Raw genomic sequence first — 27,860 nt, 5'->3', positions numbered from 1 at the left:
GGTATTAGTGATGATCAAAGACAATCTGGAGAGAATTTGGACTCTCTTTTTCCAGCACCTTTGTTTACTTGGTCTGTTTCTTACCAAGCCAACCTGGATCAGCTACTTACTCCTCCTTTTCTTCAGTTAGTCAATTGGGTTTATCATGTGTTAGGGTTTTCTATATTCACCTATGAATGTACTCCCTCCTAGGTGGTGGAAAGGTCTGAGGGTGAATATTTCTTTTTTTCCTTCTTCACTGGATATTGCTGTTTATGCTGGGAGATTTGTTGTTCAATTATGTGATGGGATATCTATGCCTTGTCCCCCACATTTGTCTGAACAGCATGCTTTGGCTTACCACCAATTTGAGGATGTATATTTAGGTTTTTAAAGACTTGATCCCCTTATGGACCTGTGAGGTTCCAGATTGGATGCTATGATCTTTGAACAGACCACAATATTCTCAGATCCATTTTATTCTCACTTCTATATTGAGATTATTTATCTTCCCTCCAAATTTTCTTGGAAGCTTATTAGCATTCTCCACACCAATTTGACAATATATTAGGTTCTCTGTTGACTTCTTCCTTAGTCCATTTATTGGCTTCTGTTCTCCCTTTAGTTTCTTGGCTCACTTCTTGTTGGTATTTATGGAATGAAGATGCCTTATTGGAGGATGTTTGTCTACCTGCTATTGCCCTCCATGAGTTATCCAAAGTTTTTTTCTTCATTCCTTAACATTCACAGGTGTCCCAGAGGCATTAGAATCTCAAATTGATGTCTGCATTTTGCATTATTCCTTGTCATTGGCTTTTCTGCTTTCTTCAGCTGTTACTGGTAGTCAAGGAGCATCTGCTTATGTGTCTCCTGACAAAAGAGATACCATTCTTATCTTCCTGGCTCCTCTGCTCAGGTCTAACATCACCAGTGGTGTCAGTGACTACTCTGTGTAGTTGGGGTCTGTGGAGCAAGGTTACATCTTTTTCTGATCATCAGATTTTTACATCAGATTCATGGGATATTCAAGTTTGGGCATCAGGTTTCGTCATTCATTTCATTTCACTTCCTACATTGTCCCCCCCCCCCAACTTGTGGTCTTTCTCCATCCAGCAGATCCATTGAGTGTGGATCTTTATTCCAATGCAATCAGGGAGTTGTTCATCAAAGGGGTTGTAGAGAGAGCAATGATTCCATTCTTCTGGGATTTTTTATGAACGGCTTTCTGCTTACAAAACCATCTCATCAGTTGGCAGAATAACACACCTAGATTTTTCCTTTCAAAAGCCACTAAAGCAGGTTTTCTTATCAAAGCCAAATAGTCCATTCTCTTACCAACTCAATGTCTATTTGAGTGTATTTTTCAATATGTTTTTAATCTTGCTGTAGCCAATTCCCATCCAGTTTGAGGCTATAGAACAGGCAGTCAGGCTTTTATTCATGTCTCTTCCAATTGCGTGGATAGTTGTCTCTCTTTTGAGGATGTGAGCATTCATCAAACCTCTGACTTTTTTGGGATGAGCTCACATTGATCTCTTCAGTGGTTGTTGCATGACCAGTGATTCATGAACTGCAATCCACTGGATCATCCAATCTCTACAGTTAGAAACAACATATTAGATCTCAAGTAGTGGTTGGATCACAACACTACTACTATTGATGTTTCTACACTATTTCCTTCTTCTAAGATTTATCTGTACACAAATACTTCACTTCAAGGATTTAGTGCAATATATCAACAGTCAGTAATTCCAGACGAATCTTTCTTCCACATCGATATTGTAGAACTCCCTGCTGTCTATGGTTAAAGGTATAGATCTCTTGAAGGGAAAAATTGTCATTATTCATTTGGACAAGTGTACAGTGGCCTCTTACAGTTCTCATCAAGGAAGCACATGCTCTTGGTGGGAACTTTGTTTTCAGACTTTGGATATTCTCTACTGGTTTCAGTCCATTATTCCAGCCTACTGGCCTACCATGTTCTTTGGGTGATTAATTTAATACCAGATCACCTATTTTGGCCCAACCTTATTCTCCCAACTAAATGGATGCTTCATCATTAGATTTTCTTGTGGATTTGCTCTCAGTTCAGGGCTCCTATGATCAACATATTTGCTGCTCTTTGGAAGTATTAGCTACAAGCATTTTGGACTCCAGTTCCTCATCCTTGGGCTTTGGCAATAGATGCATTCAGTCAGGATTAGACAGGTTTGCACTTCTACACCATTCCCACATTTAGTCTGTTACCCAGAGTTTTAGCTATGATTTGATCCACTATTCATCAGATACAATTGGTAATTCTAGCTTGGCCAGCCCAACTGGGGTTTCCTCTTCTACAGTATTGTCAAGAGTGTTTACATCTACCACTTCCTCTTTGGTCATCTCTGTTGAGGAAACCTTGATTATGAAGTCTTTTGCATGACGTTGGGGTTGGAGTTATTTGCACTACGTGTGCACGAGACTATTACTCCACTTGTGTACTGATATACTCTGATAGGTCCTTTTTTCCTAAGACTCTGGAACCTAGGGAAATGAATCAATTCAGTTTTCTTTTAAAAATTTAGGGAGCTTGGTTCACCTATTGCACTTTTTTCTAGGGCAATATTCCTCAGGATTCATCAACATGCATTAATACCCTCCCCACAAGGTTCTGCTAGTAGAGCTAGGGAGTTCTTACCACACTCACTTTCCAGTTACTGGGATGGTTGGCAAAGGATTTTCCTTCACTCTTGGAGATGAAAGCAAGGTTGAAGGCATTTCTTCCTAGACCCCTAAATGTTTTTCCCAGATGTCAGTAGGAGCAGCTCCAACTTATGTGGGATCCTACATATTAATAACAGTTCAGTTTTAACATGAAGCTCTTTGATTGGGGATGCTTGATTTTTCTTTTTGATCAATATCTAAAGTAAGTATTATTGGAAGTACATATTAAATATGGGAAAATGTTAATTTTTTATTACTACTATTTATCCAGCTGATTTTGTCTTGTGTTTTTACAATAGTTGTTTGCATCTTTACCTTCTAATTTCATAGAGCACCTAGACTTCTGTATTTGACATGGACAAATCACTGGTCCTTTCAGTATCATTCAGAATTCCTTTTGGTCACATTGAAGATGATATGGCTTTTCATTTTCCACATTTCTGTTTTCATCTCTTCAGCAGATTTGTTCTGTTGGTAAATCACCTTTTCAAACAGAAAAAATCTGCTGCTTTCTTCTTCTTATCATGGAGAATTAGTAATTTATCTGTTTTACAGGGAAGTTTATTTGTAGTGATACAGGAATGTGAGTGTCCTCCCACTTCTCTGGTTGTCTTTTTAGATTTATGGTTTTCTGTTAGAAGAGCATTTGTTGCTTATCATTGGCTGATGGTCTTCTGCTCACATCTTGTCACAACAATTAATGTCAGATAATTTCTAAATGAAAAAACTTGGAAGGGAAAATCATTTACAGGATACCTGGCTAACAAGGTCAGTGCTCTGCTATTGAATTACTTGGAATTAGAAGTGGTCTCTGTCAGTGCTAACTTGTAAAGCTCCCTACCATGAATATCATACCATATTTTGATAGGTGCATAGACCAAATCATAGATTTGCAATTATTTATTAAATTATATTAGACAATATGGTTATTGGTGAGAAATTTTGTAAGTGATCATTAACAGAAACCATTTGTACTTCTAGTAGCTTGATGTTTGGAGAACTGGCTCTGTTAGACAGTTGAACTATGTCTCTTATGTATGCAAATACTTTAAAGATTGGATAACATGTTAGTTGATTGTATGTATTACTTCTGATACAATGTAAATCCCATTTGGAATTCATTTTGAACACCTGCAATGTAATTGCTCAAGTGTCTACATATGCTTAACCTGATGTGTCACAAGGCAGTCTTTTTATGCTCTTTTAAGTAACATGTTTTTTGACTCCCTGATTTCATTAAAATACTTGGATATGGGACTTGCCACTGACTTTAATATTTTCACATAATGGTTGATGTTTTTTTTTTCTTCTAGTATATAAAGCATTTCTGTAAAGTACTCTTCTGTATGACACTTGGAAAAAGCCATCATAACCACGACCCCAAAGAAACAAACCAACAGAACCAATCCAGATAATTTCCGTCCCATCAGTCTGTTAAGTTGCCTTGGGAAACTGATGGAGAGAGTTATCTCCAACCGCCTTCTCCATTTTTGTGAATCAAATAACATCCTTCCAGAATCCCAAAATGCCTCCAGGAAAAACAGGCAAACAACAGATCACCTCACACGACTCACCGAATCAATCTATAAAGCTTTCAACAACAACCAAGTAACCATTGGGGTATTCCTAGATGTCAAAAAATCATTTGACAGCGTATGGCACAATGCAATCAAATACAAACTAAAACACCTGAAAATAAATCCCACTATAGTTAAATGGATTTCAAATTTCTTAACAGATAGAACAGCACAAGTAAAAGTCAATAAAACTATATCTAAATCATTTAATATAACTGCAGGAGTTCCCCAAGGATCAGTCCTCTCTCCACTTCTATATATTATTTTCGTCAGTGACATACCTTTCCCAAATCTAACATACATGCATAATTCACAATACAGACGACATCGCTATCTGGAGCACCTCCAGAAACCCAGTGATGGCCATGTCTCACGTACAAGAATCACTGAACAACGTCTCAACATGGAGTAACAAGTTGAGAGTAGTGTTAAATCCAACCAAAACGCAAGCAATCACCTTCTACAGGAAATTAAAAAAAACAAAGAAAAAATCTAGAAAAAATAAAATTATCACTGAAATCGACCATTAACATGAGCAAAACATCACATTCCTTGGCATCACTTTCGACACAAAACTAACATGGAAAAAACATGTTAACAATATACACTCATCAATTAGAAAACGGATTTCACACCTAATGACTCTAACCAGTAGACAATCGAAATGTTCACCAGACACCATTATCCAAATATACAAGGCTTACATCCGTCCACTAATAGAGTATAGATGTCAAGTAACATACAATATGTCAAACAACACACTCCAGAAAATCCAAGTTCAACAGAACAGAATACTAAGATCTGCATTCAGTCTACAATCATTCATGCCAGTAAATTATATACATCAAATCAGCAACTTACCAACACTAAGAAATAGACTAACGGAAATATCACACAAATATTATCTAAAAGCAGAAAACAGAAACAAACTAACGGCATCACTATACAAATTAACTAGTGCACCAACAAAATACATTTCACCTTACAACATATTTCAAGAATCACAATTTACACAACAAAGTATCTAAAGAACTAAACTCATGTTAATAATATGTATTCTCTTTTTCAGATATCAGGCACAGGACAGGCAAAACTTTCGGCGCTTGTCCTGTGAAAGTGGGTTTTCTCGGGGCACTCCCGTTTCCCCCCACAGCAAAAGCAAAAGCAAAAACTTAGGCATTGGACTTTTAGATCCCAGCCCAGGCAACTTTATTGCCAGATCCTTATTCGGGTTGTTCGAGTTCATGTTCATATTTACTTTGACTTCTGCCTTTCTGGACGGGTCCTGGCCGTTCTCTCCGGTGCTGCCTTTGCCTTGGTCTAGGATAATGTTAAGAGTGACCTCCTTCACCCAAAAAAGAGTAAAAAATTATTTAATAAATAAATAAATAAAACTAAACCTAATAACCTTTCATGAAAGGGGATGAAGAGGAACCACAACGTTCCTGAACACCCCAGTTGGAGAGAGAATTCTTACGATTTCTCTCTCTCTATATTAAACCCCTGCCACATTAGTTTTGCATTTTGCGTTTTTTTTTTTTACTCTCCTGTGTAAAACAATATGTAATTCATTCTTATATAACTGCAGAGATTATGTATCAATGTTGAAGTTGATATAGGGTTGGCTTTAACGTTAAACCTACAATGGGTTACAAACAGATACCATAACTAACCAGAAACTAGATTTTTAAGCAATGTAAGCTTTCATCAGCTCATTTTGTTACTCATTGGTGCTTTATATGGTTGTGGGGGAGATATTCAGGGGTGAACTGTACTCTAACTCTTTACAAAGGAAATAAAGCTGGAAGGGGCCCAGACATTTGTCATAAAAATAACAGAACTATATACTTTTCAAGGGGGGCCAGTCTGAACCTGGGAATATGGCTTTTTTTGGTGTAGTTTTAGATATATTCTAATCACTATGAACACTTCTCTAACATGCTCTAAGAGAGAAAATGTGGTCATCAAAGACACAAAACTTTCCAACAGGTAGCATTGGTATCACATAACTGCTTTCAGATGCTGTGAATAAAATGGTATAGTCATATATCATCTCACTACTGATTGAAATAGCAAAGAGAAGATTATTTATAGCTTTATATGACAAATAGGTGTATATAAGAGGAAGTCACCTTTAACCATCATTTAACTTCTAAAATATTATTATTATGTTTCAAGCATAAGTTACTATGTACAAAAATGTATAATTTCTGCTCTTTCTTTTTGTAATACTTTTATAACACATTTTCAATTTGAAATGTTATTTGTAAATATTATAGTCACATAATGAACATAGAATAACTGGAATGATCTTGAATATATTTAGAAAACTGGTATGGTGGTGTTAGTTAGTAACATTGAACACTAAATTAACAACGACTTGATAGTGATTTTGATATGTTTATAAATTTCCATTTGTTATTTCTGTCTTCCTACTTCTAACACAGAATTGCTTGAAATGTATTAATGTTGCCCGATAATTATGTTTCTCTCTTTGTGTTTCCTGTTTTCCTTTATAGGAGGGTGATAGGATCAATGTTATAGCTCGCATCAACAAAGATTGGTTGTATGGTGAATGTTGTGGCCAGAAAGGATACTTTCCAGCATCTTTTGTCCATAAGCCTACAGAAGAGACAGAAGTTAGTATATCATAAATTTACATCATTTATAAAATAAAGATTACTTGTGTGTTTTGTGATTAACTTACAAGTAAGATGTTTTTTCCAAAATCTTCATAAGTTAATTTTCTATATGGAATGAAAACAAAATTAATGGGATTAAAGCAAGTGGTTTATTAACTTTGTTTAAAGTAATCAGAAATTGTTTTGAGATAAATTTATTTTGAGGAAATATGAAGCATTAATAAACATGCCAATTTATGTAAAGTTTATATTTCAGTGTGTTTTTACATGATAGTGGTGAATGGGTGGAGTTTCTTTGATTTTGATAGCTGATGGGTATCTTAAGAAAATGTGATTTTTTTGAAGTAGCTCTTTAGTTTTGTATACTTTGTATTTATTTTTGAAAAGCTACTCTATAACTAATGTTAAAAAGCTATTCTCATTGCTCAAGTAAAAATTATTTTTAAACAGAATCAAGCTGCATCACCATTATATGTTGCAAAGTATCGGTTTCAAGGTGAAAACAGTGATGAACTGACATTTTCTGAGGGAGAAAGAATTATTCTTACTAGAATAATCAATTCTAATTGGTGGCAGGGAAAACTAGTCCAAGATCCAGCAGGGAAGGAAGGAAAATTCCCTTCCATGTTTGTAGAAAAACTAGCATAATATTCAGGTACAGTATGGTTTTAGATGCTGTACCTTTTTTTTGTTATTAATATATTAGTTTTGGGTTTTTTTTTCACATATTTTCTATCATTGCACATCATGTTAATGTTTTATAAGAAAGTATTGTTTGTGCAATTAAAGTGTGTTAATTTCCATGCCCTGTTGCAGCTGCATGTGTGCACGTGCTTATGTAGAACACCTTAAGCATTCATGCGTATACTTTCCTCACTTATTTTTTTTTCATTTTTTTAAATGTTGTCATTTTTCTTCCAAACCAGCTGGTTGGTTGAACTTCTAATATGCGTGAACATTTGTTAATACACTATTTGTTTGAGTTATTTTGACTCCTGCAAATAGAGTTTGAAGTATTTGTGGTGACTGATGTAAATATAGTATTTCAGTCTGAGGCTTTAGGTGTTGTAAATGCAGCTGACCTGATGAGCTCTAGTATTGATTGAAAACCCTTGTTAATAGGAGATTGACTGATACATATACATTAATACAACTGAGGTTTTAGGTGTTGCAATATGAGCAGAAAACCTAATCTGCAATGGCATTCCATACATATGATATATTTTTATACTAACCTGTATAATGTCTGTATAGTATGATTGAAATGATTACCAGTGTTATTACAATGTAATATTACACCTACTGTTTATTATCAATCGTCACATCATGCTTTGTCAACTTAGATGTTATATACCACAATACTTGGTGTATGATAAATAATGGATGTAAATAGCATTGTAGTTGAGGTGTTAGATGTTCTTAACTTAGCTAACTTGATGACTTCTGATACTAAGCAAAAAGCTTTGTTGATGCAACAAATTTGTGGTTCAAATGTTATTATATGCTTCTAAATCACAATCAATAATAAGTAGCTAAATTGTATTTGGATTTTTTAAGTAAAGACATGACACAAATTATGAATTTCTCCTTGTTATAATGTTTGATGTACTGTCACTTAACTAGTCACAATCAGTTATAAGATATTTAGTCTGTGTTGTTTTTATGCTATTGTACTGGAGAACACAAATTCCAGACAGGTAGACTTAGCCCTAAAATACTAAGTCTTGTTGAATTGTTTTCATGCTGTCAACTGTCATTTGACTAGATTGTTTATCTCCTTGATTCAGTGTAGAGCATTTATTAACTTACCCAGAATCATCCACCCTCCATGTAACTTACCGGATGAGCTTAAGGAAAATGCATATTAAAAAATCATGCTGTTACATTCACTTAGTATGAAGTTAATTTTCTCTACTGCTGTTAATATTTCTACAAATATTGGAAATGTTACAACTTGTTTAAATGTCTTCCTCATGTAGATCCCTTTTGGTGTGAAGTGAGATCTTGTGGTTTTATTTTCAATACTCGGTGATCAATGTTATCATGCTGTTATTTATTTACATTTTTTGTCTGCCATTGTCCTTGACGGATGTCGTGTGTGTGAATGTTTAATTGTAAAACATTTACATTTTTATCATGAAGATGAGGATTTTGAAGAAAATCTCTTATTTACTTTCATTGTGCTTTCAACAACAAGATTTGTCAACCAGCCTCAATTAGGAAGAAGCTTTTGTTGGCCTCATTTCTTATTTTCTAGGGTACAGTCTTTTTTTAAAATCTGAAACTAATACTGTTCTCTGTCTCTTATATTTTTGATGTTATGTTCAACAATTAAATATTTGATTACTTATAATTTCCCTCTTTTGATTTTTGGGTAATTAGTGAAGCATTAAAAATTAGCTCTATCTTAATAGTCTTTTAGCAAGGATTATCTTCCTCTACTTATCTTGCATATAAAGTTTTTGACCATTGAATCATTTATTTAGATGTGATCATTTTCTCTGTCTCATTGGCAATCTTTCACTCTGTGAACTGGTCTCGTTTTGAGGATATCTTTTGTGGAGTAATTAAAAATGTCAGCTACTCTTGTTTTTCTGATTATTTTAATTGGGAACGTATGTTTATCTTGCAAGCTTCCTTCTCTTCTGTTTTTTACAGATGTGTGGTGGTTATGTTATTTTGGATCATTATTTGCAGGATTTTCACCAGCACTAGTCCTTATTTCAAGGGAAGTACACCTGAAGTAGCCAATTGGGATTTTATTATTTGAACCTCCTATTGGTAGTTATTCTCTTGAGAGTATTTGATAATGTTGGTTCTATTGGTCTTGACTCTCTTGTCAGATTCTCAGTAAATATTGGCTATGCCTACTCATTTCTTTGGACCATATTGAGTGGACATAAGCAAGTGGGGTCTTCCTTACCCAGTCAATGACTGTCTTCTGTTCCAGGCATATTTTTCATCTAGATTTTTGGGACACTGATTTTTCTGTAGGACCCTTTAGTCTGGTCTTTTATCTTTTCCTTCCAACTCAATTGCTGACACATGCAAAATCAGGAAGTCTCAAATCTCTTAGAAAAGAAAAAAATCAAAATAATTTATCATACTTCTTCATGTTTCTATTCTCATCCCTTTGTGGTTCACAAGAAACCAAGAGATTGGAGACCTGACCTGGCTCATCTTTTCATGAAGCCATCATTTTCTTGTGAAAAACATGAGTTTGTGCAGAAATATCTTTGTCATTGCCTTGGATAATGACGGTGAGATATGGAAGAGAGTTTTCTTTATATCTCTGTTCATCTATTATCCAATCATCATCTTTTGCCATCAGACATTATTTATTTGTTCACTGCCCTTCCATTGAACTCTAAATCCATTTTTCTGGAGAAACTAGTTTTGGTAACCTTCTCCATTCACATAACTTTGTAACATTGACTTCTATTTTACATAAGCCATTAACTTTTACCTTTTTGTCCATTCCCTCTCTTGCACACGTCTATTTGCTCACTTAGCTGTCAGTATTTCTTGCATGGACTGCTGAAATTCCAAGTCCTTTAGTACAAGCCCAAAGTACTTGGTATGTGTCTCTTCGTTTATGTTTTTTTTATGAACACAGTTTAAGAAACAGCCTCTCCTGTGGCATTGAGAGCCTTGGATCTTGTGCACTTAGTATCAAATACATACTTTCTGCTTTGGGATCAATGGTATCACTTTGTTGTCATTCATTTGGTGTGCACTTGCAGGTAACACTTCCAATGGGACTTTTTTTTTTCAGTTAACTCTGACTTCAGACTTGTTTCTTTCGTTACTCTTCTGTTCCTACAGTTTTGTTTGGGTCAGCAGTTTACCACATCAAGATTCTTTTTTTCTTCTTGTCCTTGAGACCTTTAACTCTATGTGCATGTGTGTTTGATCATTCAAAACTTAATAACTTTGTTATCAACATATGGCAATAGATTTGGCATCAAAATGTAGTTTATAATTAAAATGTTGATGTTATGTACATTTTGATGTCTTAATCTAAAAATGAAATATTTAAATAAATATTCAGGTTAAACTTCTGTGAGTTTCACATGGTGCCTCTGCTTTGAAATTTATTTTAGATTTTATTTTTCTCTCTTATAAGGGTTTCAGAATGTCAATTTATTAGGTAAACCAACTATAAATACTGACAGAAAATAAGTATAACTACAAGTTTCTTACATCCATCACAGAAACTACCAGAACCCTTCATGTTCTCGAAATTATTTTACTTACACTTAAGAGCTTTACTTTTTGGTAAGCAGAATTCCTAGTAATATTCATCAGTTACCATTTTCATTTCAGTGTGGGTTTTCTGGATTTTAGGATTTCAGGTAATTCTGTGTGATTGGATTTTACATTTAAAAAAATTCAAATGAATTTCAAACAGATGCTTAACTCAAATAAATTCACACACACTTCCATAACTGGGAGGAATATATCATATGGTTGCAACAGCAAGCAAAGAAACCTGGCTTTTGTGGCAAGAGGGCAGAGCTGATGTATGTTCTTATAATATATGCTCTTTAGTATGCTGAAAACATTAAAATTTGAAGTTGACTGTTGCCAGCATGAAGGTTATTCAACAGGAAAAGAATATTAGTGTTTTATAGGTAAGCACATGTTTAAATTCATTTTAATTCTAAAAATGCAAAAAATATTCATTGTTATTCATTTACTTTTGTCCAGTGCATTTTTTTCCATTATATTTTATCCTAAAATAACAAGTTCACAGTTCAAGTCTTCTGGTTCACAGAAACATTAAATGAAAAATAACTATTATAATTTATTTAAACCTTTTATTGTGGTCACAGTGGAGGACATTTTTCATTAGCATGGCACAAATATTGTAATTCTAATATCTTACCAGCATTTATAAATTATCATAGTACAGCTTAAAAAGACCACATTATATTTTATATTACAATAGGTCTTTCAGTTGCCGTATCTCTTAAATATTATGCAGTTCACACTTTTTCAGTTTATTACTTTACTGTTTAACTTCTCAGATTTAGCCAAAACCAAAACTATCCATTTATATTTTCATTGATACAACTTAACTAAATCATTCTCATGTTTAGTATTTGAAATGATTGCTTGAAAGACGAATAGAAAAATTTAAGTGCTGATGACAAAATGTTACCTATTTCACCATTATTCTCTCTTTACAGTAGTCTATATTAGACCGAGTGAGGATACATTTATTTGTAATATTTTATTAAAAGATATTATAAGTATGCTTAAAATTGTACATAAAAACAGTTCAATACAATGAATATTGAATTGAATAGATTTATATCCTAACTCAAAGAATAACCATGTTTGATGTATAAACTGTATAGCATAACATAAAATTTAAGAACAACAGGGTACTTGTTGAAAAAACAACTCAGAGCCAGACTTTATCATTCAAATATTTAACAAGCCTTTAATTAAACTCCCTTATATTTACTGTATCTACATCTCAAGACAACCCATTCCATAAATCAACAACCCTATTAGAGAAACAGTATTAAAAGATTACTCCTACCCTGCTAAAATTTATGTTTGTGTCCTCTATTCCTAACCATTCTCCCCATTAAGTATGAAATATAAAGATTGTAACTGTCAATTCACTTTAATAATCTTAAATACCTCAATCAGATCCTCTTCAGCTTTTCATTTTTTAAGAGAAAAACATTTCTCAGATCTTAGCCTATTCTCACATGACAACCTTTTTATCCTAAGTATTATCTGAAAAGAAGCACTTTTATGAACCATTTCCAAGAATTCAGTGTCCTTTCTTAAGTAAGGTGCCCAACACTGAACAAAATATCCCAAATGTAGCCTAACCAGTAACCTGTACAATGAAATTATAACCTATTTAGACTTGCATATTCTATAGATACATCCTAAAATCTTACTTGCCTTTTTGTTAGTGTGCACTGCTGGGATGATATAAGAAGCTCACCAAACATTACACCAAGATATATATCAATTTATATTAGGATTTGAATGTTACTGAGAAGATCACAACTAACTATTTTTTTCAGGCTTTTGGGATTGTTTTTGACAAAAGCCCACATGACATGAAAAGTTACACACACACACACACACACACAGACTTTTTTTCAGATGCTGACAATTGGACATGATTTTCTTAAGTAACTGAACTACCTCTCAGAACAGGAACCACATATTATAGTCAGCATCACAAATGTTCTACAGCTGATGACTGAAGAAATTACCATTAACCATGTAATTTTGCTTGAAGTGCCATCAATTAATGAGATTTGTTCACAAATTTACATCAGGATTCAACTTTTACTTCTTTGAAATAAATAAAATTAGTGTTCCTTTTTATGAAATGCTGAATGCTTTTGAACTCCTAATGTTTCCACATCAAAGACTTAGTTGTAATGTGAAGAATATGTTTAAATGTTTCATTTGTGTATTTGAAAGGAAGTGTTTACTGGTAAGATAGTTTAAAAGGATAGATACGAATTATTTCCTCCCAATTCATGAATAAATCAATGCATCATTATCATTAATTCATATGACATCCAGTACTTTAGTTTTAATGTAGTAAAAAGTGTGCTTAACAAGAAATTGTCTTTTACTGGTATGAACATAATTCTTGTTTTAAAATATTTTTCAATATCCACTGTGGACAAAGTGTAGCTTTATGCTTAAGAAGACCATCTATAAAATAGCCCTGTATTATGTGTGTAAATTTGAAAAGATGATAAATTCACTTAATGAAGTGGCCTAATATAGGAACTTGTAAACTCTTAAGGTATTCCAGTCTTAAGCAATGAACCAATTCATTATAATTGTAATTCTAACATCTACACAATACATCCATCCAAGGATAAGCCATTGGTTCTACAGTGTATTTGATATTTTAGTTGAGACTTCAAATAATAATAAGTAGTGTCTGACTGAGATTTTTCTGATGAACCTTTTTTCTCTGACTGAAATGTGATCTAAAAGTCATTTTGAAATATCATTCTTATTGGTGAATTTAAAAAAAACACGTAATTTCAGACTAATTTTTTTTATTACTTTAAGTATGTGTATTGTTTATTTACAAGATGCAATGCAGTGACAAAAATTATTTATTTTATTCTATGCTCTACATTACTCATACTGAATTTATGTTTACAGGTTGGCCCATTATTGGCAGTTTTCGAAGAGAAATATTTAACTAGGTGCACTAAGTATTAACATAAAATCAGCATTTACAATGTTTAAGTCGTAATGTGTTGTTGATAATTTTAAGTCACAAAACAGTATCGGTTTGTTAAATATGGTTATTCTCTTGTATGCAGTGCATATGTTTACAGATATATTTAGTACAGATATTTATGTAATGTAGAAAAGAACTAGTGATATGTTTTGTATAAAATAGTTATTGAATTTGATGCATTATGTTAAGTGAAGTGGTATATAGTTATCTTGTATAAACATTCTGTTAGTACACTGCTTTCAAAATACTTAATTATAGTACTATATAGTAAAGAATTGATCTGTATACATAGGACAATACATGAGTAAATTTCTAAAAAGACTTGTCAATTCTGATTAAGTTTGTTACTTAGAGCTGGACTGGTTGTAATTAATGCACCACTTTCAGGTTTAAGAAAAGTAAATTCATTTAATGACGTATTAGTGAATCTACTAACAATTGGTCAAATAATAATAGATCTGTTACTATATTTAATTTTTTTCATGTGAAATTAGATGTACATTGATCTTAATACAGTTAGAAAGTGACTGGGATAAACTAAGCCAGCAACTTCAGTGATGCATTCACAATTTTACTCAAAATATTGCTAACAGTGAGGATTTCTGACTGGTGCGCATTCAAATGATTACAAGTTTCTGTTTAATTACCTTATATATTTCAAGTTATACTAGTATATTAATTTAGTTTTATTAATTATTGGTCTGATTTTTAATGCTGATATCTGTGAGTAGTTTGCTTGATGATAATACATGCTTCAAATTATCTTAACAATGGAATATTAAAACAAGTAATATAAAAATGTGAATGTATGTATTTATATATATATACTTACTTTTTTGCTGGAGTGAAATTATTTATCAAAAGTTGTTAAAAAAGAAGAATTTCTTTATACCTGTGTGTGACATTTAAAACTGCAAGATAAAATACTTACAAAGAACATTAGTGAAAAAGTATGCCATATGTGATCCTTCTAAAAAAAAAAAGTGAAAAGTGAGCCACAACAGGAAACAAACTGATTTGTTGTGTTTCCGTATCTTTGAAAGCTATTTTCATATATTAGAAACAAATGCATAGATTTCAGTATTTAGATAAATGTATGATTGGCTATTATTTTCATATAGACATATCATTATTCCATGTATGTGGAAATTAAAGTATGAGTGTTATATAGAGTACACCAATAGCTCACATTATTCTATTATTTATTAAAAACAGTTATCTGCTATACTAGTTTTGTTAGACAAAAATTCATTTTTTTTATTTTTATACAGTTCAATTTATAAAAAAACCATTACCTTAATTTTCCATCCTTAACTGTAAATTCACATGAGATAATTTAGGACTGTGTATAAAATGCTGAAAAGCTTTAGTCATTTTTAAGCAGTGATAACTTTATCTGAAAATTGTCAGTATCTTAAAAGTAGTAGATTTTCTTACAGTTAACGTACAGTTTGATACTCTATATAAAGTTTTTAGTAATAAATGTATTATTCTTAAACTGTGTATAGTAATGTAGTTGTTTAAAATTTTCTCTGAAGGAAATCTGATTTTTCAGTTTAACATTGGTGATTTAATTTATATAAAATGTACATCATAGTTATCTTTTAATAAACTGAACCATTACTGAAAAAAGAATACAATTTATCAGCTGTACACAGTATAAATATACTTAATAACTTTAGTAATTTATGTTTTATTTCTCCAAGTGAGTTGTTATACTAATTGATTACTTATTTTTGTCTCTGTAATATCAAATATGTTTTCCTATAATTGTAAATGATGTTACAGAGGATGAATAAATGATAACACCGTAAACATTTGATGTGTCATAAACTGCCAAGTGATACATTTAATACTGTAATGGTTCTGAATATACATGTAACTGAGATAAAATATAAGATATTTAAAATATTATAAAGTTCCAACTCTTTATGAAAAGGAGTTAAAAAACAAAACAGAATACACACACCCATCTTACAAATTCTTTATTTATATTAGAATACAATATTATGTTCCAATTTTATAGTTTTTTTTTTGTAAAGATTGTTTAAAGTGATTTAGAACAAATTTAATTGAAATTGTGTTACTATAGATGCTTAAGTTGAGAGAACATAATTAGATGATTTTGAAATTAATCCAAGTGGGTCAATTGCATTATTCACTGTGTGTATAAATTGCAGAATCTGAAAGATTTGATAGTTCTTTTCTAGTTCTGTTTGATATATCTCTGAGTTCTCATGTTCGTAACTGTAACTGGCACATTATTTTGCCAAGGCAAGTAGCATTATAAGTATCACGTATAAACAAGCTGGGAAAATACCTTGAGTATTAAGGTTTTTAGCTCTGAATACATGTTAAATCGTGAAGGTTAAATTAAACATTATATGTTGATTAAAAAGGTTTTAATTATTCTTTCAGTTTAAAAATTTAGTATTAAACTCTGATTACCTTTAAGTGAAATGACCAGTCTAGGTTTTCAGTGATATTTATCCAGCATATGCTCAATTTTGTAAGAAAGGAATTTATATAACAAGGTTTAGATAAAATACAAGGGACATTGGATTTTATGCAAGCATTCTGTATGAAAAATGACATAATAGGAACAGATGCTTTGATTCATTTTTAGAAATAAACTGAATGTTTAAAGTACTTAAATTTAAATAATGTAGGAACTTTCATGTGCACTCAGAAGTTCAAAGGAGAAAAAATGAGTCTAGCCAAGATCTCTCATAATGATAGAGAAATATGTTTGCAGCCTGGCATGGCCAGGTGGTTAAGGCACTCGACTCATAATCCAAGGGTTGTGGGTTCAATTCCCCGTCACACCAAACATGCTCGTCCTTTCAGCCATGGGGGTGTTATAATGTGATGATTAATCCCACTATTAGTTGGTAAAAGAGTAGCCCAAGAGATGGGGGTTGGTGGTGATGACTAGCTGCCTTCCCTCTAATTTACACTGCTAAATTATGGACGGCTAGCACAGGTAGCCTTGAAGTAGCTTTGCACGAAATTCAAAATGCAACAAAAACAACAAAAATATGTTTGCAAAAGTTAGTCTTGACGATGATCCCATTGTCTTCAACACTCAACTATATGACCAAACAGACAGCATGACAAACTGATTATCCTTAATGGCAAGATTGAGTAATTATTTTATTTGTTTCCTTGAGTTCAATGTAAGTGAATAATACTGATCAGCATTAGCAGTATTAGAAGTTTTTTGTTTGTGTAGGAAAGGAAGAGGAATCTTCAGCAGTAAACTCCATGAAAGTAAAGGAATTTATAACTGGAACAAGGAATTAGCTGAGTTATAAGTCTGAGATCCAATACTAAAAGAAATATGTCTGAAACAGGATGTTGTTTGTGTGGTCTTATGCAAACCATACATTAGATCTGGAAGTTAAATGTCTTCAAGAATATTTTCAGAAATGCAACTACAGTGTTTAAAATTTCTTAAATCTCAATGAGTTGTATTTGTGGAAGTGATAGTTTCCCGAGACTACAGAACTTAGAATGGAAAGGAAAAATCTCTAGTTGTGATAGAAATATGAAGACACTAATGTAGAACAAGAGGTTTTATCCATCATGGGGGGGGGGGACTATTTTTCATTATTGATACGTCCACTACACAAACTTGTATGTTAGATCTAACGTGACACAAACAAATCATAGCCGAAAGTCAGACAGGGCATCCTAATACCAAATGAAGTGTTGACTATGCAGTATCTGGATTTTCGTTAGTTATCCAGGTACTGTTCAAAATCATCTGTGATGAAGTCTGTAGGAAAGAGCTACGACATCACTGAGGGAAAATACATCTCACTATGGGCCTGTTTCAAATCTTTGAGCACTTGTTGTACTCTTAGACCACATCTGATGTTTTATTGCAGATTACATTAATGATGGATATCCATCAATTTCCCTAGAAACCTCACCCGTGGAGTCTGCATTTACATGACTTAAGGAATATGAGAGATCGCGTGAACATGGAGTATTGTAGAAAGGTGTAAAGGTTGTGTGTGAAGATGTTTTTGTTCAACTTTTGGTATGATGGTGGGTAAATATAATACTAGCCTTAGCTAACTAATGATTGAATATTTGTTGTAAAGTTTTTATCAATACTATAAATGTAGCTACCAGTTTAGCTGCCAATTTTGATTTCATTCCTTTACGTTACACATTAAATCCTTTTTTTGGCAGCACCTTTTGTTTTTTACACCTAAGATGTTTTTGATTAGATATCATGATTTTTTTTATCATTACACACCAACAAACCATATGAAATAAGAAAGTGACACTCGATATTAACTAACATTAGCTTTAGGATTGCTTCCTTGTTATTTGGAACAGATCTTCACTTTATAGAACCAACCAGATTTTAAAATACATGGTGGTAACTTGCCTCTCTAAAACATTGTTGATATCCTCATTTACACTAACGCCATGGATTTAGATTAAAAGTTTCTTGTCATCATCTGCATGCAATCGGTAAAACCGTATCAAGCGTCATTATTTATGCTAATTACTTAAGGAAATATCACGCTCTTTAAGTCTCCCGCTGGGACAGCAGTCAGTCTTGATTTTAGCCTTGTATATCCAGAGCTCAATTCCCTCCAGGAGACACAGCAGCTAACCCGGTGTGGCTTTGCTATAAAACACACACACACACACACACACACATGCTCTCTTTAATTAGGATAATTTAATAAATTAAGTTCTAAATCAGCTGTTTTTAGACCAAACGACAAAATTAAAACTAAAAACTGAAAGTTAGTGTATTCTATAAGTGTGTAATATAATTTAATATTGTATAGATTGATTTCTTCTCTCTGTTTTTCTTGACACCTTCACTTCATACTTAATATAGGGGTTGGCTCCCTGAAGACACCGATTGTATTGTGCACAAAGCGTTGAGTATTCTACGTGTCACAGTCACCTAATGTTCACATGTTATTGGCTGGTAGTTCCGTTTTCACCCTGTATTTAAGTTTTTGAAAGAAACACCAGATTTTTGTTAAACAGCTAACGTTTAAACTAGAATTTTTAAAAACTACTACTAGTTATTACAACTAAGCAATGATATTGTGCACTGCCCAAGAACACACACAGTGGATTTGGGTTTAAACACACGTTAGTGATAAAGAAGTTGTAATCTTGACTGAACAAGAAGAAGAAAGATGAATTTTGTTTTGGTATCTTAATGATGGTTTCTTGTTTTGGAGTGTGTTGGGTAAAAAAACAAATGAGAGAGCGACACTCATCTTTTAAAATAAAACTGCGATTGTTAGTATTTTAGCATGCATATTTGTATTACACATATTGAATACTTTGGTCACCTCTACACATAGGGTTTACAAACTCTATGATGTTATGCAACTTTTATAAAATTAAGGCTCTCAAATCAAAAAGTATAAAGGAAAATGGTTTAGGAGAATCAAAAACGGTATTTTTCACAAAGAAGTTTTATACCTAACAAGTCTTTACATCAAGCTAATTTGGAGCATAGATTACAAAGAAGAGTTAATTAAAATACAGACACAATACCTTTATTCACCTTTGTTTTTACTTCACGCAAAAATCTCAATACTACCTTTAATGTCTCCCATGATACAGCGGCAAGTCTACGGGTTTAGAACGCTAAAATAAGAGGTTCGATTCCCCTCACTGGACTTAGCAGATAGCCCAATGTGGCTTTGCTTTAAGAAAACGCGCATACACACACTAACTATAATTACATCTACATTGCAACAGTTGTATAATAAATAAATAATAAATAGTTATAAATAAACTATTAAAAGTTCAAATCACTTACATCTCCTCGAAAGAAACAAGTGTCTAAAATTAACTAGAGAAGAATGCCACTTAGTAAAAGTATCTTCCAACTTTATTGACAAATGGTAGGCCCGGCCTGGCGTGTTAAGGAGTGCGACTCGTAATCTGAGGGTCGCGAGTTCGCATCCTCGTCGCGCCAAACATGCTCGCCCTTTCAACCGTGAAGGCGTTATAATGTGACGGTCAATCCCTCTATTCGTTGGTAAAAGAGTAGCCCAAGAGTTGGCTGTGGGTAGTGATGACGAGCTGCCTTCCCTCTAGTCTTACACAACTAAATTAGGGACGTCTAGCGCAGATAGCCCTCGAGTACCTTTGTGCGAAATTCAAAAACAGACGAATGGTACTTAGACGGCAATGATTTAACAAGATTTTTCTAAGTTTTATAAAACTTAACTATATTCACTATGAAAATAATAAATCAGTGGGATATTAATACCCCTCCTGCTAAAAGAAGGAGTAAAAGAAACAAATTTTCTGGATGTATTATTTCAAAGAAAATCGAAAGTGATATTTCATAGTATAATTCTCTTTAAATCAAGATCAGTGCAATTGCAATCAAAAAGTAATGCCTTAAAGTCTACTCATTGAGAGACCACGCGTTTTTGTCATATTGCTGCAATTGAAATTTGTGTGACTCTTGGTATACAGTTTGTTTATCATATCTTGGTTATATCAGAGTAGACATCAAAGTAAAGATTAAACATTAAAGAGCAAAAATTGCGTACGAGGAAAGCAAAGATGAGTCAATATATATATATGATTATTACAGACTTTTCATAGCGAAGTTGGTCAATTCGACCAACCTCGTAACCATTTTTACCCTGCATCTTATAATGTAGTATTAATTGTTAATATTGAAGGCCCGGCATGGCCAAGCGTGTTAAGGCGTGCGACTCGTAATTTGAGGGTGGCGAGTTCGCATCCCCGTCGCGCCAAACATGCTCGCCCTTTCAACCGTGGAGGCGTTATAATGTGACGGTCAATCCCTCTATTCGTTGGTAAAAGAGTAGCCCAAGAGTTGGCGGTGGGTGGTGATGACTAGCTGCCTTCCCTCTAGTCTTACACTACTAAATTAGGGACAGCTAGCCCTCGAGTAGCTTTGTGCGAAATTCAAAAACAAACAAACAAAATATTGAAAATCGTATAGTGATGATCTGTGTATAGTTGTATTATCCTTATATTCATGTTTGCAATCTTTTTGGCACAGCCATCCCTACATCATTTTACGTTTATAAAATTTTTATTACTTGTTTCAACAAATAGTCAAAACAAAAAACAATGAGGTTTAGATATACAGGACTGCTTCGGTTAAACTTTAATGTGAGTGTTAGGAGTTAGTTTATCCTTCGAAAAATAACGCTCGTACTATATAGTTTTATCACAGATTTGTTTACTTGACTGTTTACGAATCGTGTTTCTTAGTTCAGTAGCAAGTAAGTAGCAATTGTTATGCTATTGCGTCATCTTACTGGAACTTTCCAAGATTTTCATCTTGTTTTAATTAAGTATTGTTGTATCATAATATCTGGTATTGTGTTAAACGTTCTTATCTCTATCGGGGTAGCAATATGCGACGAAAATTTAGTTCGAAAGGTAGATGTAGACTGCGTGATTGTGTGTTTAATTATAAAGAGCGTATAGTAGCGATTTTTAAAGTGAAATTATTACACACTGTATTGTAAGAACAAAGCGGAAATAATAATTAGTTTTGTCAATTGTGTTCTAAAGTAACTGCGCCAACAAGGGTGGACTTGTTAAAATAATATATTAAAGCAAGTCAAACGTATATACGAATGTTCATTACACTGACTGTCACATTTGTATCCAGTTAAATAATTGCCTCTTTCTTTTTTCGTCAAAGACATCTACTTCAGATAATCTGGCCTGTACATAAAAGTGACAGAGATAGAAAATCAGCAGAAATAACTAAACTTTGTTGCTTGTCATATTCTTGTCAAAATGTCCATAGGTATATTTAGCCATACATTGTAAGATATTTTTCATCCTAACCACTACACCATCCAAGGCTTAGAGAAAATAAATATAAAAACATACATACCAGATTCTGTAGGACAGATATGACTTGTCAAATTCTCATCTCGGTTCAAACTAAATTTTATGGTCATATTTTCTATTATTCCTAATTTTATTAAACGTATAATGTCTTGCTTCAACCATGTAAAAGGTGAATGCATGAGTGGCAGATTGTGCCTCTTGGTTTGTTTAAGTGTTTGTTAGTCACCTAATTCAAGTTTACTCTCGATGAAAAGTACTAAAATAAATGGTGAAACGTGAAAACTGGTTCAAATACAGTTTTCTGGTTCTGAAAAGTAATTTGTGAAGTATTTTGAATCCCAATCCTTTTACTAGGTGCAAAAATACACAAAGTTTCGAGAATTAAAGTAACTTCTTTCTCATACTTTAATTGTATGAGAATTAAAGTATTTCTCATACTTTAATACATTCTATCGACAACAGAATAGTTTTTAATAATTTTGTTGTTTTTTATGTACAGTACGCTTTTAAGAAATAATTACTTGTCTTTGCACGAGAACATTTCATATTGTTCTATCAATGAAAAATATCCTAACATACGTCTTAAAGAACAGTATAAGACAATGAACGTAAGAAATACATTCAAAGCATAAAATAACAGAAAATATGAAGTTTTGCTAAGATCATATTCATGTAGATTTGTTTTTACGTTTTTTAAAGCAACTTTCGCCAAATGCCATTGGATTATTGATCCTATGAAATTTTGTGAAAATTTATATCTATGTTATCAGTATTATCAGTATATCTGCGGACTTTCAACAATAAAAACCGGGCTTCAACATCTGTGGTGGGTAGAGCACAGATAGTTCTTTGTACAAACGGTATTATTAAAATAATAACGTGTTCACATTCTTACAAAAATTAGAAATAACTGCTTACTCCATTGGATTCAGCTTTCTACTGTCAATTGTCTTGAGAAGAACTGGAACCAAGGATGCTAAGTAGGAGATACAATTTCTAAATAACATGAGGAACCTTCTAATTTACTATAGAATAATTACAATATTGGTATTGTTTGGATTATGTCTTCTTCTACTTCAGGCATTAAAGTTTACTGAGAACTTTTAGTCAAGTTACAATTAAACAACCACTTTCATTTGAACACGATTACGTGCTTACCTACGGAATTATTTTAGAGATTGATGCATTAAGTCAGGATTATCTGTATATTTTTTATAGTCATTAATAAATAATATAATATACATGTTACACCAACAGCAGAGAACAACATACGAAATGCCACAAATCATAAAAACACAAGAGAGTGGTTCATTGTCTAAGTAAGAAATTTAACTTCGTTCATAACTTCCGTGTGTAATTTAGGATGTTCTACACGCCAGTCGTGACGTTATAATTAATCTTTTTACATACACATTTATATTTTTGTTGTAAATTGTTTTATAATGCTTTATATTATTTAATTTCTGTAGTCCTTATTTGGGTAGAACAGACATTTTATTACTAGTAATAAACGACATTGTAACACCAGATTTGTTATTTCTCATTAATTGGATAAAACTTCATGAGTGTTCCACAGAAACACGAACCTTTATTAACAGTACAAGGTTACAAGACTTCAACTGATTTAAATAATAAATGTCAATAAAAGAAATGTAAAAAATTGTTGTTATAAAGTAATGTATTACTAGTATTAAAATACTTTATTTATTAATTTTATGTTCTTAAAAGCCCACCAAGTGGCACTATGGAATGTCTGAAAGATGCTTATTAAAAACACGAGTATTAGACACTTATTTAGAGGATGAGATTTTCCTCCATCATCTTGAGTAACATACATTCAATATTAATATTCATGTGATAGATTGTTACGTAAGAAATGGGAAAATGAAACTGGGCTTTATTTGGTACTTGCACAATCATTAGAATAACAAGCATTCCATTGTCTTTGACTTTTTTCAACGGTTGCCCATTCGAGTAAGAAAAATAAGAGTATAAACAATAAGTTTGTTTGTTTTTGAATTACGAGTCGCACGCCTTAACGCGCCTGGCCATGCTGGGCCTATAAACAATAAGAGATATATTCTATTGAGTTGGATGTCAGAAACCTGTAAAGGATTAATATAAATTACGTGGATTGTCCCATAACCAAAATGATATATGAAAAGCAACTACAGTGGTACTGTGTTGGACCACCGCTTGTTTTGTTCTCTGCTACAAAGTAATAGATTTTTAATGTCCTCATAGAAATAGTAACGTACAAAGCAATTCCCTGAAGTTGAACGATTTGTAATGTTCGAAATCTATACACGTTCCAGGTCAATTTTTGTAGTTTTAGACACTTATTTGTTTAAGAAAATGCGCTAGAATATTGTCGATTTTAAACTCAAGAAGTTCTACAAATTCGAGTACAGGCGGGACTTGCGCAATACACAGTCAAGAATATTAAGTCACGTGCAAAAAATAAAATTTTTCAGAAACAAGCGGAGGCAGAAGAATAAAAGTCCAACAGTAAATCTGTTACACTGCCGACTTATTAGATATGTTTGTCAAAACAACTGGGGTTAAGCAACTTACCATGGTACATTTTTGCGTCACAAATGTTACTCAGTTTTAAGATACCACCGTATGCAGGTAATATTGTCGTGGAAATTCTATACAGCCCTAATCGTCTTGCTTTGCATCTTAGGGAACCATTGCATCTCAGGTTATTTGTTCTTATCTGATGAAATATCCTAAAAGGGAAACACTTTGATATGGGAAAATTTCATCTGGCTATTATGACTGATGAGCTTTACAGACGAAGAGCAATTTACCGTCACGCCATAAATCTCATTAACCAAAACATTTGCTTAAATTGTAACTGCAGTTCTTGCCAATTGCTTCAAAAGGCTAGGCCTATTAGCCTCTGGCGTACGAGACCTACAACGTGTGACTTGGAGAATTTCATTGGTACTGAACCAATAACCAGAAAGTACTTGGCCCAATACAATGTTGTACCATTAATAAATACCAAGTAACATTGGTTCATACGCATTGAAGGATTTCAGAACATTCAATCATTACTTTATTTTTCTGTTTGTTTTTCTTCTTTTGGAGTACAACATTGGGTTAGGATGGGGCACAACTGATATGACAGAACACGTCAACAGTAAAAAAAAATGTATTCTGAAACTTATCAGTGATAATTTTGATATACTTCGTGACAGACAGAATTTTTTGATCATCAGTTATCAGTTAACATGCTTTATGGCTTTATCAAACTCTAGGTTACAACACCATTGTCATAATTAGTTTCTACTAACAAGATATTAAGTGGTATTTAGTTGATAAACCTCTTTCTTTTAGGGAGACGTTTCGGTGTTGAAAGAGGCCTGGCATGGCCAAGTGGTTAAGGCGCTCGACTCGTAATATGAAGGTCGCTGGCTCGAATCCCCTTCACACCAAACATTCTCGCCTTTTTAGCTGTGGTGGCGGTTACAATGTTTCGGTCAATCCCAATATTTGTTGGTAATAAAATAGTTGGCGGTGGGTGGTGATGACTAGCTGTCTTCCCTCTAGTTTTACACTGCTAAGTTAGGGACGGATAGTACAGATAGTCCTCGTGTAGCTTTGCGCGAAATTAAAAAACAAAACCAATCAAGTACGGAAAAATTAGCTGAATTAAAATTTATTTTAAGCTTGTTTTACTTTTAAACTTTTAAAATTAATGCAACTGACATACTTTAGCAATGTAATTATTAATATCAAGTGTCTATGTGTTGACTTAATTGATTATTTAATATTTTTATTGTAGTGGGTACATAAAACCCATCAGTCGCAGAAAACAACACTTCCTATCGTCGACCCTGAGGTCTCTGGTATGAAATTTCTGTCCACCTGTTAGGTCTTGGGGTTCCAAAAACCAAAACTGTACTTAATCCGATTCTTTGCTTGTATAGAAAATACAAGCAACAAGAAACAGCCAAGTTACCAGAATTTAAAAAAGGGCAGAAATACAAATACAATAGATCTTCCTTAAAAGAGGACATTCGAAGTGACCTGAAAACCACTTTCTTTAAGGATAGGCATTCAAGTCAATGTCCATATCGTTTGCAAACGATAAAGTCTGCATATGTTAAGAGGGAAACAATGGTAGTCCTTATTTCAGTAGGACAAGTGCCAGTAATGGTTTCAAGTGCACAGGTTATTTGGCATCATCGAACACAACAGAGTGGATACAGGGCCAACAGTCTACGTGCAACACTTCTCAACTACCGTCAAAGTGTGGAATCTATAGCATAAAATATTCGTGCTGGTTTTCACTTGTACAAGCAGTGTAGGTCATTCATAATGGAGACACAGTAAAACACCTAAGTTCTTAAGTGTCGGCACTCTCAAGGTTATGAAAGTATGTTTCAAGAGAACCAATTGGTAAAACTGATGTTCACAGAGATATCAAGCTGATTACCGTCGAGTTTGGAGGAGTTCCTTTTTCAGTACTTCAACACTGTAAGATTTTGGGTAATATTATGATCCTGGTCACCACGATATACACCACAGAAGGCTTTAGATGATTTTATGTGCAAAGATCAGCAGAGACTGCAATAAACCACACTATTATTATTTATTGTCTCTGATAGGTCAAATATAGTTAAAAACATCCATAAGCAATTTGAAGATTTAGCCTGGGACAACATTACATGTAAATTCTGCATGAATAAGCAAGTGAAGGGAAATGGCTACAAAGTCGATAAATGCCACTATGTTTAGTTATTCACATAAACAGAATAAGGGAGGAAAAGTCATGCCCAGTTAAAGGAGTTTCAAAACCAGGATAGTATAGGAGATATTTTAAATGAAAAGACATGTCAGTTTTTAGTACAAGTTGGTATATGCCAAGGGACATGATTGTAGAAGCAAGCAATACTTATTTACACTTTTAAGGGAAATTGAGTAATAAATTTCAATGAACACATTGTGAAAAACACCAATATCTCATCCTTAATTGAAGATATAGAAAATAATGAATTTTTTTTATTTTACCATTTAAGCCCCATTGTCAACACACCAAACATGACCACAGGAACGTATGATGACACTAGTGTTGTCCATTTTGATGAAATAGTGTTTCAGGACATGTCATCAAAGAAGGAAACTGGCAAGAGTGATTACAGTTTGGGAGGAAAAAACGTGATGTGCAAATATTACTAAACACGGAGAACAGTGTACAGCAGAAATATTGACAAGTGTAGCTTCCTCAACACCATATGCAAAACTCTTTAAAGTACTTCTTAGTGACTCGGCAATGTTTCAGGCAGACTGGATGCACCTTAAAGAGCACCAACAGGATACACAATTTTCACTGCAGTTGGTTAATATATGTTACAAAGGTCTCCACTAGTCCAACCCATACTGCCTCTTTGACACTCTGTATCTCTTGACCATCAAAGTAAAAAGAAAATAGGCATGCTTTTTATGGCAAAAGCTTGTTCCTCCAGACGAAAGTGTAAAGTAACGGCAACACTGTCAATTGACTCTAATCTGATGCGTCATGTGCAATTTGCAGGAAGAATAAAACATAAAAGAATGGAAATGTCACAATGACCTGTTTGTGTAGATGATAAAAAGAGATTACAAGATGAATTATGGAAAGAACGCTACTTATCAAGAATGCACACAGAAATTTTACAATGAATGGATCATGATGTGTTCGTAAGTGGGATTCTCACTGATATGGGTGTGAATGGTACAGTTTTCAAACAGATAATCTATGAAGGCAGGAGATGTTTGCAGAGCAACAAACATATCTGCAATTTTGCTGCTAAAGCAAAAAACAAATTTAGCATAATACATTAAACAAATATCTTTTTTGTCAAACTATGT

The 27,860-nt window shown here is 33.2% G+C and overlaps 1 protein-coding gene across 4 annotated transcripts in view; it reads left to right on the top strand.

The window, feature by feature from the left end:
- The window catches only part of LOC143244318 (uncharacterized), a 134,312-nt gene extending 118,347 nt beyond the window's left edge, over positions 1-15,965 (top strand). For all 4 annotated transcript variants that reach the window (XM_076488759.1, XM_076488760.1, XM_076488758.1 and 1 more), the window contains exons 12-14: positions 6,779-6,898; positions 7,352-7,556; positions 14,069-15,965. In XM_076488759.1, coding sequence (XP_076344874.1) covers positions 6,779-6,898; positions 7,352-7,549 — 318 coding nt within the window. In that variant the 3' untranslated portion in view covers positions 7,550-7,556; positions 14,069-15,965. The remainder of the gene's footprint in view (positions 1-6,778; positions 6,899-7,351; positions 7,557-14,068) is intronic.
- Positions 15,966-27,860: the final 11,895 nt, after the last annotated feature.

The sequence above is a fragment of the Tachypleus tridentatus genome, chromosome 2 (genome assembly GCF_004210375.1).
Source record: "Tachypleus tridentatus isolate NWPU-2018 chromosome 2, ASM421037v1, whole genome shotgun sequence".
Classification (NCBI taxonomy): domain Eukaryota; kingdom Metazoa; phylum Arthropoda; class Merostomata; order Xiphosura; family Limulidae; genus Tachypleus; species Tachypleus tridentatus.
The sequence above is the reverse complement of the archived record's forward strand: the minus strand, read 5'-3'. Positions and strand labels throughout refer to the sequence as shown.